The sequence below is a fragment of the Fulmarus glacialis genome, unplaced genomic scaffold (assembly GCF_000690835.1).
Source record: "Fulmarus glacialis isolate BGI_N327 unplaced genomic scaffold, ASM69083v1 scaffold8947, whole genome shotgun sequence".
NCBI classification, from domain to species: domain Eukaryota; kingdom Metazoa; phylum Chordata; class Aves; order Procellariiformes; family Procellariidae; genus Fulmarus; species Fulmarus glacialis.
In genome coordinates this window covers 18,576-31,067 of record NW_009223781.1, presented here as the reverse complement: position 1 = coordinate 31,067, position 12,492 = coordinate 18,576, and the positions used below count along the sequence as shown (strand labels likewise).

The following is a 12,492-nucleotide window of genomic DNA, read 5'->3' as shown; positions in this document are numbered from 1 at the left end:
GCAGCGGAGCATCCCAATTTGCTTAAGCACTACCACACACAAAAACATGAATTTAAAACACCACATGAATTCAAGAAATTTTGGACTGATGTACTTCCCCCTCATTAACAAGAAACAACTTTCTCAAGAACTTTACATGAAAAAACACCAGGTCTGTCCACTTCACACACTACAGACATCAGTCATTTAGTGGGTTTACTGTTGCACTATGCAACTTAAGAGGCTGAAGCAAGTCACCTTCGTTCTTCCGCTCACTCTCTTCTGTGTAGATATTATGGTGTGCAATGTAGGATATAACAGAATCTGGTACGAGATATTTTACACTTAATCCTCTGCACAAGGCATAGCGTATCTGTGTTGCACTGATTTCATTCTGAATCCATTCTTTCACCAGAAAGATATTGTGCTGAAATTTAGTTAAAAGGTCTGATTCATTGATATACTGAGCAGGATCAGAGCCAGCACGGCTAATACAGACCAAACCAAACTTTTCGACTATTTCTTTGATGTGTTCTTCCTTCCAGAGATTGGGTGTCTTAAATGTCTGTAGAAAATCAGCCCCACAGAGCAGCTTTAATTCTGGTAGAACTGGAAAGACAAACGGAAATGAGAGATTTCTATACTTGCTTGGTTTTCTAGGATGTTTATACTTAAAACTGGTTTTAACTCATCACTTTTTTTTTCTTTTTTTTTTTTTTTTTAATCATTTACCTTTACTCCAGTTTTCTGGAGGTTTTTTCCTGGAGGTTGCTAGAAAAATTCAGCTTGGATTTTATGTGTCTGGTCACAATTACTTTATCACCTACTTCATCATCACTCAGAGCATATCAAATATTGTCTGTACAACATTAAGGGAGAATTATTCCTCTACTCAAGCAAGCCAAAAAGGGGAAGAAGCAAATAAAGAAGAGAATTACTTTAGCACAAAGACTAGACTTGGTTGAACCTGGCTACTACACCCCAGCCTCCCCTGCTCGCTCTGCTCAGGTACTGCGGGGCCAACCCCAGCTAGCAAGGCCCTTGCCTGCCACCGTGTTACCACGTATGGCTCCCCAGCCCTTAGGGAGCGGCTGCCCTACTGCACTCTGGCACGCAGACACAAGGTTTGCATACTGTCAGAGAACAACCTAGAATTTTGCCTGGATTCGTGCACCTGCATCTAAAACATGACGGTCTGTATCCAATCTAACTACCCTTACTGGTACAAGCTAGTTAGTTGACCTACTAAGTTTTATTTTATTTTTAGAGAAATTTGAACCAGCAGAGTATTACACAGATTATATTTTGTGTTGTGTGGCCATGGCATTTTCATTCTCGTACAAAGATCTAAAGCTAAATTTGCTGTACCTTGAACAATGACCAAGAATGATACTTCACTAGTACAATTTTTTTTGTTTTCTCTCCATTTCTTATTTGCTGCCCACTGCCTAAGCCCCAGTACAGAACTATCTCTTTCCTCAAAGTCTGTTCTACAGCACTCATCATTATACCATCTGAGTATTTTACAAACATTGACTAGTTATTTTCACAGCCTTGCATTCATGTGAAATGAAGGGGAAGGATGGAGGTATTTTCTCCATTTTACATTTATTTGTGATTGTAGACATCTAGCACATCTGCAAGTCTTACACAAACACCTTAAATCAGCAATTCGAAAAATAAGACACATACCAGTGATGATGCATGAAAAGCATACCTTAAGTGCCTAAAGATACACTTGGTTTTGCAGAGGTTTCGTATATACCATTAAGTTAACTACAGCAAGCATTTCTTCTCTTCTTACACACCTCACTACATACCTTCCAACCCCTACAACAAAGAAGGCAGGGGCACTGCACCGTCCTGTGCTCTGAATGCAGCATTACTACAGAAGGAGGACTGTATGTGACAAGGCTATCTTGAAACATTCATGCCTGACACAATCACCACAGACTGTCCACATACTTAAAAATATAATTCTGTTTTTTTTAGAGTTTGTAATTAGTGTATTTGGTAGGAATGTGAAATTTTTGTAACAGTCCTCTCCCCCACAAACTACCCACTAAATTTTATTTTGATACCCACATCTGCAAGGTTGGAACCTTTAGATTCAATGCTCTCATCTCTGACACTTGAGTTAGTGCAGAAGTACCTGCAAAAGTTGTCTGTGATCCCTGTGTGGACCAGGGCTACAAGAGTATGAAACTCTGAAAGAATGTCCCAGATAATTCTGACAGCTGATGAATGATGAGACACCAAGAACCTTAGGATTCACACAGCCCTGGCAGCTCTATCATGATAAAGCTGATCTTTCTGCTTCATCCCTTCCAAGCTGTCCTCTGCCCATCTATTTCCTCATGCCTGTTCCAATCTTCTTGTCTTTCCATTCACAGATTCTACTCTTCCTTTCCAGTTCCCTGTCCTCAGTTCCATGTTTAGACTGTTTCCAATCCCCTGCTTTCCAGAGCCTTACCTGGGTTTTATGTCACAGTTTGCTTTTCACTTAACAGCAACCTTCACAATAAAACAGTACTCTGTCCCAAGCTGTATTACAGCTAATATTACATCAGAGCTTTTATAGTGTTGATGGGTTTTCTCTGAATGTATGTGCATTGCAGTTCTAGGTTATTAGAAGCTAAATGAACAGATAGTAGGCTTTACAAAAAGGCTGCCAATTTCACAAATACACCTCCGCATATCCCCACATCTTCTGTGCCAATCAGAAAAATGTGTCTTTGGCCTTTCAAGGGCACTTTGCTAAATGATGATCTGCAGCTTCCACTATAGATAATGGTATAAACCCCAAATGGCTGCTGCAATGCTCCAATATTTGATAAGTACAATAGCCTTTATTTCAGGCCATGATATGTCTGGATCAGGGAAATTTTTGCTTGTTTTTGATTAGCATAGCTCAGTCAATGATGGTGGACAGAAATGAACTGCAATTCTTTGAAGTGAAGGGAAAAAGGAGAGGGTAAGCTAAAGGAGAAATAACTACTAACACAAAGGAAGTAGCTGGATTTAAGGTCTAATTAAGGGAGACTGCTGTTGGAATATGCCAGGGAAAAGCATTCAAGAAGTGACAACAAAGTTGTTCATGTAAGGCAACTGAAGGAATCGAAATGCAGGGGATTCAATTAAAAATGAAATTAAGACAATCAATCATCTCTTGTAAGTAGAAGAAATACTGCACATGGAGCTATATTTGGTGAATCAAGGAGGGATAGCAAATCTCTGGACACTGAAAAACAGAGAAAAAGAACTCCATAGTCTCGCTGTTTTCATCTTTGTCCTGAACGACTAGCACCAATAAGCCATTCTAAGTTTATTAAAACTGCAATCATTTGTCTATACCTGTCCTCAGTGAACCTTTTTATTTGCAATATATATTAAACTGACCTGATTATTTCATGTGGAACAAAATCATGAGGTGCAGCACCATGCAAAGAAGTCTTACAGTTTATTAGACTTACATTCAGTAGAAAAATAGTATATTATGGAATTTTGCCACTGCTAAATTCAGACATTGAGCTCATCTTTGTGAAAGCTTCCATTAGGTGACTCAGCCTTTCTACAAATTTCACAGAAAACCCCAGTTCAACAGATTTCATTGCTGGGAGGGTTTTTTTGGGGGCTAGGGGAGGGGAAGGGAGGAGGAATTGGGTAACAGTTGTCTGCCATTAGAAAGTTTGTGCTAGCCAACATTTACTTATGAGAAAGGGGAGGAACTCTATTCTGCTCTGGAGTTCTCAGTAGCTCTTGATCATTCCCCATGCCGCATGCCATACCATGCTAGTGACCAAAGGTAGTGGGAAGAAACCATTCTGTTCCTTCTTAGCGGGCCACATGTTTAATATAGCCAAATCTGAATCACTACCCAGTTAGTCAAAGCACTGAAGGCAGAAAAAGTAAGTAACAACAGGATGCTAGTCTTTCTCTGTTCAAACTAATGGATTGTTCTTTGTGGATAGCTGCCAAATAGAATTAAAAAAAAACAAAACCAAACCCCAAAAAATCCAGCCACTATGTACTAGACAGAGAAACCTATTTCTTGCCCGTCCTCCTTCTCACCCAGTTTTTGCTATGTCTTTTGTTTTTACTGTAGAGGAATCTTGTGATGATGACTGATGAATTCTAAACTGAGAATCTTTATTGGGAAAGAAAGACTAGCTTTAACATTTGTTTTCTTGACCATTTTTACATAAAATGCTATAGAGCTTGAAATAACTACAGAAAATAATAGCGAAAAGAATTTTTTGTAATGGAAAATTAAAATAGTCTTTACTACTTTCACAGTGATTTTCCTTAGTGTGGCACTGTGGAATAATCTGACTTGTCACTTGCCAACAATCATTAACCCCATCAAACACAAGATTCCACTGAAGTCCAAATAAATGCCTTGAGACTTTTTTCCCTCTACCATCTATAAAGATACAACAACTCATCTTTTGGAAACTTTTGTATAACCGTGAACAACGTAAATGTATTATTCATGTCCAAGAAGTGCTGCAATACTACAGGAAAAATGTAATGTATCAAAAATCTAGCAGCATCCTAGCAAGTCATAGGGCTAGGGAATATGATAAAACAGGAAACCCAAAACTGACAGTGTTTCCAGAACCTGCCATACTTCTAATGTCAACAGAAGCTTTTCTGTCCAGAAATGCAGTAAACACCAATGCATCAGCATCACTGGTGTGGTATCCATATACTTTGCCCATTGTCTAACACTAGAATTACAATTCTAAGTAATCCTTAGTAATACTTCTTGATATTTTTTATTCATGTATTCTATGCTTTGCAAAACCAGCAGGGCCACAACATACATCTCTGACACAGCTAAAGAGATGCTTATAAAACCAACCATTAATACAGCTCCCAAATAAGTCTCCGGTCTATGTGGGAGTTACTGCAGAATAACTGCACCAGCAGTCATGCTGGCATTTGGCATGGCTTGGTTTTGGCAGGCAGCTCCAACCCTCAAAACTTACCAGCTACTATGTTCAACTTTTTCATCAATTAGTCTAGTCTAGTAAAGCTGTGTTGTTTTTAATGCTAAACAAAGAGTCGTGTTTACAGTTATGAACTAACCTGAGTGCTGGTAAGAAAGGGAATCCTCTGTAGATCTTTCTATGGGCTGTTTGTTTTTCATGAATTCCTTCTTGGACTGGAGCAATCTGAGTGATTCATTGTAATGGTGCCTGCATTTAAAATAAAGGCTTCTGTGTGAGGTAATCCTCTCAGAGATGCACAAAGCGATTACCCGGCACTTTCAGATTCAAGAACACAGTCTGCTTTTATGCACTTTGGATTTGAATACAATTTGTTAAGATTTTAGCATATTCATTCTACCATGAGATTAGTATCAATGTAGGTTAACTACATTTTGCAGAATTCTCAAGCAACCTCTGTAATGGCATTCTGGTTTTCAATTCCTTTTTGAAATTCTACCATTACGGCAATTTTGGTAGCAACATAACATTTAAAATATTGTGGAGGTTTTTGCTTGAAACAGGATTAAATCACACTTCAATCGCTAGATTTAATTTCTTCATTAAATACAACCACCCCTCATGATGATGATTCTATAATGTGTGCTCAGTTTTCAGGAGGAGACATTATTGTTCTCTCTCGTCCTCTTCTCCACAAAAACATGTTCCCTGAGTTTTCACCTTGTGGTTTTCCCTTTCATTTTAATTAAAAGAATCACAATCCTGAGAAACTCAAAATACACAATTCTCATAAGATTTTTGACATCTGCTATGCTTCTAATTTTACTGAGTTCAGATTCATGAAGGCAGACAAGGATCTTTTTGTCAATTTTTCCAGGTTTCTATTACTTTATTCTTTTGCTGCTCCTGATCACTGGTGCCCCACTGCAATACTGGTATTATTACTTCATGGTAGTGGCCCCTTCTTTGATCATGAGGGCAAGTGCCAACCTTAGATCCAAACACCTAAAATCCCTTCCTTCCAAATCAGCATGGCCTTGCCTGTTTAGAATAGTCCCTGACTTACACCATCCTGAGCCATGCTTAGGCATTGCTCATATTGGCATGAGTCAAAATAATTTCAGGAAACAAGCTCACAGTTAAACAGGACAGGTAGACACAGACTCAAGCCAGTGTCCCATCTCTGTCTAGTACATATATCGCCAAAGTGACCATCAGGTCTTACAGAACTGTATCAAAGCAAAGATTATGAGTTACAAGGTACAGTCTGAATTCAGTACGTGTACAAAGCCATAGATAACCCTTTGAATGTCTGGCCAAAGGAATGAATTTATAGTTTAGTGAATTAAATGTACACTCTTCAAATCATGCAAATACTTTTAGCCACAGCAATAAGTTGTACAAGTGTCAAGAACCTACACCTAGACAGGCTGCATAACTATCTCCAGTAATTTTTGATGTTCAGCCATTGGCTAAAGAAACTGCATAGACAAGAGGTGAGGGACATATGGTAGTAGAAAGTAGGTAGCAGTAGCTTGGCCTGTGCCTTCCCACATTTCTATTTTTAATCCCGCCTTGTTGTAAACAGGCTGATGCTATGTATAGTCAAGTACACTAACTTTCTATCATGGACTGACATTCTTGGTCCATGATTCAAAAATAAGAACTCTTGGCAAAGAGCTCACTGCAGGACTAATGTTATAAGTACTGCAAAATCTTAACTACCAAAAGGTCTGTTTCAACTGTTTCAAAGCTGTTTCAACTGCTGGGGCAGGGAGGGTTACGTTATTTTAAAGATACACCAAAAAGGACAAACCAATCTGTCAGTTTATCAAGCATTTTCTGAACTGTGTATGAAGTTTGAATAACTATATAATTAAATCACAAGCACAATTCAAAGAAAGTTGGGTAAGATAGATCTTTGCAAATTATAAATTAATTCATAGTATATCTGCACCACAATCAAATCTACATTACAAGAGGAATGAATGTAGTTCTTTGGTTACTGACAATACTGTTTTCTTGTCTAGGAAGAATATTCAGGAGCAGCAGCTAAGTGGGAAATAACTCTATCATGTTCCTTCCTCCTCTCTAAAAAAAGCCTTGGGATAGTCTCCAAAATTTCCATACTCACTTAATGTAACAGGCAACTAGTAACACTGCCACAAATGGCATATGAGCTTTGCTGCTTAAAATTATTTTATGTCATAACTATTTGGGAGCCTTTGCAAAATCTACAGATTTTGATGAAATATGACATTTTCATCACACACAGATAAAACAAGTACTGTAGGAAAAGGCCATTCATGTGTCTCAGGACACAATGTTCTACTGCAGTTAAGTGTACAATTCAAAATACTGATAAGAAGAGACATTTAGGTACAAGAATGTTTTTTGCCTTTGCCTTGCAATAGCAAAATCTCTTTCTATTGGTACTAAAGTTTCCTACCTGAGGGAGCTTATAGTGAAGGCAGGAATTGGTTCTTGGTTCTCTGATCAGGGAACAATCTACAGATTAACCTTCAACAGTTGTGAAGAAGCACAACTCCACAGTAAGCCACTGCCTGTTTACACTTGGTAACGATCTAGCGCTAAAGCCACCTCTTTTTTAATATTCACGTGTGACAGTTAAAATACAATATAATGCCAAAATACCTACATCTGCTATTTCATCAGCATGCTGCTTCCCCATTCAAGGGACAGGGTTCAGCATTAGATTATGGCACTGGTTCAGCTCATTAATATAGGTCATCATTTGGGAAAAAAAAAAAGATTTAAGCTCATTTCTCTCCTTAACAGGCATCCCTTTTAACATTTCGTGAATTTATTTATAAAACTAGAGGTTCACTTTCTAGGCAGACTGGAAGTTTGACTCTTCATACCATAGTGATACTACTTTACCTGAGCAGAAAATTATACATACAGGTTTTATTTACTGTACCTCTTATCCTAAAGGGCTCTGAAGTGGATTTACAATTTACAAACCCAATCTTACAAGTAGTACTCACTTCAGTTGGAGCTGTGCAAGATCAAAGCCTTTGTAGGTAGGATCACCTGATCTGTAAGATTTGTGGCTGCTTCTCTGGAGGAAAATAGTTTTACAAAACTGAAGTTTAGGAGAAAAATCCCATACCCAACCAATACTGCAAGACAGACCTTTTGGTGATTTCTCACGCTGGAATATACAATTGTGACTAGAGAAAAGAACAGAGAAGCTTTCTGCAAAGACAGGGCAGCGTTGCCTAATCTTCCTCCTGCCCCGATCCTATTCTGCTGGCTGGAGGGAAGGGGCAAAAGAAGCAACTGGATGTCTATGTTCACTCAGCAAAGCAAATAAAAGCAGAACTAAAAGGCTCCACTAGTTGTTTTGTAAGTATGGAGGGTATTCTTATGTATGCTTTTGTAAAGTAACAGGTCTGGTTTTTAATTGCTTTCACACAGAGCCACAAGAGCTTTCTGGTCAGTTGTTGGAAGGCACATTTTAGAGCCTTAAGCTATACAAACAACTGTTTCCAGTTAGAAAGCAACCTAGAAAATGTGGATAGAAATGAAGAATCATTGATAGTTCTTACAGCACACTTGCCTTCTTGAAAGACATCCATGAAGTCTTTAACAATATCTGTTGACTTCTGTAGCATCTATGATTCCAAAAAGTGGCTAGCACAAGAAGTTTGTGTTTTCATACCTTGCCCCATAATGCATTTATTACCAAAACCAACCATATGGGAAAAAGGCACATTTCAAGGTCCTTCCATCAAGTTAACGGGTTTTGGACAAATTGTTTAATTTTTCCTTCCAGCACAAAACCACAGCAAACTCAGTGATTTTGAAGAAAACATCAGCAGGTATGGGCTTGAGTTTAACTTGCCATTAGAGTTAATAAGAAAACTTTTCAAGGATGTGTGAATAGAAAAACCTGCAGGCATAAGGCCAACATAGCTAATCTGGAATAGGGATGCTCCTGAAGAATAGGTTTGTTTGTAAACTCTCTTACTTTCTGATTAAGATCTCTATATTACCTACTTAGAGACTTAAAAACAAGAGAAATAACATGACAGCCAAGTGACTGTAGTTTTGCAAGACCCTTTCTTGGCAGAGGCTTTCCACATGCATCTAACTACTTAAATGGCGCAAGTGCAGTACTGTGGAGTATTACGTAGGTCTGGGGAAGGCCTATCTGCTGTGCACTAGGAAAGGAAAGACTCCACGTGGGGAATACTGACTATGCAGCCTTTCTGAAGGAAAGTGATGTGAATTTTCATTGCTCACAGATACCGTACTTTATCTCATAGCAGATGATGCCATAAACAGACATGTTCTGCTTTGCTTGGGTGTTTTATAGGAGCGAGTTCTGTGCATTGACCTGGTAGCCTGACAGATTTTTGGCAATCAGTAACTTCATAAAGAAAGGAAAAAAAAAGTAATTACCTTAATACTTTTATTGTCTCTGTCCATGTCTCCTGCTCACTCTCCCACGGATCAACTCGAATCCAGTCAGATGTCTCCAGTGCTAGTTTAGCCATTGCTATCCGGTGCCTGGCTGAAACCAAGCCTTTCTTTCCATAGTCATCATTAACAGGAGACATTATGCCTTCAATCACCTGATACCTTCCTTTTGAAAAAAAGAAAAGAAAAAAAGAAAAAAAGAAAAATAAGTCATCTTCACAGAATCTTGAAAATTTAGCATGGATAGGACCTTGGGAGCTCATCTAGTCCAACCTCTTCAAAGCACGGTTAACTTCAAAGTTGTAAGAGGCTATGAACAACTTGATCTAGGTATTATTTTTAATACAGAAACAGCAATTTAAAAAATTAAAAAGCAGCCTTCTTGTTCCTCTGTGAACTGCTCACAATTACTATCAATATGTTTATCCTATTAGATGATTCAAAAAGAAAAGCTGGATGAACATACAATTTTCAAGCAAGTAGAGATGTTTATAATTTATGATGCAAACTATCAAAATCACTAGATATAATTAAGTTTTATATTCCAATAAGTACAGCTTTTATATAGCCAGAGCAATGGATGACTTAACTGACCACTACTTTGTTCTTAAGCACCTGATTCTTGTTATTTATCAAAATCATTGTGTCCTTTCATTGTGTCAAAGCGAGACTTATAGCATATTACTGCAGCTGTGATTAATGTGATTGAGACAAATCAGAAAATTCAGAACAAAGATGGGGCTAATGGAGTCTAAAATGAGACTTAGAGCACTATGGTCCAAACATCAGCTTAGCAGCCATTCTATCTGGCTGATCATGTTAATTAAATTTGAAAATATGCCCATATTTTTCTACTCCTGTAACATAATGTAATCATTAACACAACAAGCTCTTTTTGTTAGACCTTGCAGTTCTGGCCTCAAATTAGGAAACAAAATGTAGCTCTCATTTTAATAAATCAACAGGGAAATAAAGCACTGATATGAGCTGCAGCCCTCAAGAAACGGAGAGGAGAGAAAGGGTGTTTCAAATAAACAGAAATGAAACAAAATGATTTCTAATGTAACACATGCATTTTAAATAACTATGATAAATATGATACTGAAGGGGGGGAAAAATCCTCTTTCTTTTTTTCTAATTCAATTGTTTCAACAAAGAAACTTAAATGCAGCAAGTTCCCTCTATTGCTTTGTAATGAAAATAATGCCCCTGGACTCATAATTTCTGATACTGGCACATGACAATTTAATATTCTAAAATGACAATTCAGTAACGTCACATTTATTTTGATGTAATAAGGTAAAATTTTCAAAAGGACTTAAGTGAGTTGGACTTAAAAAAATTGTATTAAGATTCAATGAGATTTACAGGCCTGTCTCCTGTTAAAATGTCAGTCTAAACTATCCTCTGTTTTAAAACATTCTCATTATAGGCAAAATGGTCAACAGAGCAAGATAAAATTTTCCAGAAACATGCAAAGATGTGTATATAATTAAGTCCATCTCTTGATCTGAAATTGGAAATAATTTCACTTGACTTATGAACAACAATTATTCTCTGGTACTTTGATAATATACAATGCTATAACAAATTCTCATTTAAAGGGAAAGAAATTACAGTTTGAATTCATTAATATGTTACCCTTACTAAAATGTTTTTCTTACACAATAATTTTATTTTCCACATTTCAATTCCTTTCTTTTCAGTTTCTACAGATATAAATTGTTCCCTTATATTTTAAATGAATATATTAAATGTAAAAATTAAAATTGTGAGAGATCATGCTAGCCAAGAATAATTGCAACTCTGCCATATCCTTGTGATTTGTAAAGATTTCAGTCTCTAGTCTGGCCTAGAACTGCACAGATTGGATAAGATAAGAGCTTCTGATGCCATATCAGCTTGTTCCAAAGCAGAAATGAAACCAACTGGAAGAGAAAAATCAAGGTTGCTAACAGTTAAAGTACAAAAAATCAAATAAAATAACTGTTCGAGATGATTCACAACAACTGAATAACCCAGCACTATGCAAACACGATGCACATAAGAGCCTTCCACCTAAAAATACAAGCTTTAGCACTCAAAATACAGGAGAATATTTTATTGCTGGCTCTAAATAACTTCTGTCCTCTTCAGTAATTTAAAAGTTCACCTATTCAAATAAGCCCCTCAGTTTTGGCAGGCATGCAAAGAGGAAATCATTAAATTCTGCCATCTTGGGTTTTTTTTAATTTCTACTGCAATTCTCTTCTCTATCCCATAAATTATTACAGGTAGTTTCAAACCTTCCTTGGTCCAGAATTATCTTCAAATTCTATTTCTTTGGAATGCTATTTGTTTTCATCATGAAGTATGTTATTATTGCTCGTCCTAACTATGTATAAAAATCCTCCAGGTCCTTAAGTGGCTTTGTTTTTCAAAACATACCTATTAAAAGCAGCAAAAAATTTCCTCTTGCTATGAACTTCTTATATTCCCTAAGAATTGCTTAGGAAAACTAAATATAACAAAAGTAATGAAACAAAAAATGTCCCTCAAACATGTTAAAGTAGTATTATTAAGGAAAACACGTATTTAGTATTCTGTTATAAAGGTCACTATAAATCGTCACAAACACTAACACAAATTGTAATGCTGAATTAGTTTATTAATACTAAAGCAAATTTATAAAATGCCAATTTCACATAAAACTGTATGTGTACTTTGGCAGGGCTTTTAAAGATTAATTTCTTCTAGTAGTAAGTCTGGGATCTACTATTAGAAACTATACAAAAAGTAAATAATAAAAGTAAATAATCACTATAGAAAACCAAATAAAAGAAATACTTCCATACATTTAACTCTTGCCCACTACTCATCTTCCTCTCAGTATCACAAGAAAATCCACAACAGACTGGGAAGCTCTGCAGCTTTTTTTAAAGATTAATTTCTTCTAGTAGTAAGTCTGGGATCTACTATTAGAAACTATACAAAAAGTAAATAATAAAAGTAAATAATCACTATAGAAAACCAAATAAAAGAAATACTTCCATACATTTAACTCTTGCCCACTACTCATCTTCCTCTCAGTATCACAAGAAAATCCACAACAGACTGGGAAGCTCTGCAGCTTTAC

At 36.9% G+C, this 12,492-nt stretch overlaps 1 protein-coding gene across 1 annotated transcript in view; it reads right to left on the bottom strand.

Annotated features, from left to right (window-relative positions):
* Nucleotides 1-178: 178 nt before the first annotated feature.
* Nucleotides 179-12,492, bottom strand: part of NMNAT3 (nicotinamide nucleotide adenylyltransferase 3) — an 18,911-nt gene continuing 6,597 nt past the window's right edge. The window contains exons 2-4 of the mRNA XM_009581913.1: nt 9,360-9,543; nt 5,071-5,180; nt 179-588 (exon numbers count right to left, since the gene is read on the bottom strand). Coding sequence (XP_009580208.1) covers nt 179-588; nt 5,071-5,180; nt 9,360-9,543 — 704 coding nt within the window. The remainder of the gene's footprint in view (nt 589-5,070; nt 5,181-9,359; nt 9,544-12,492) is intronic.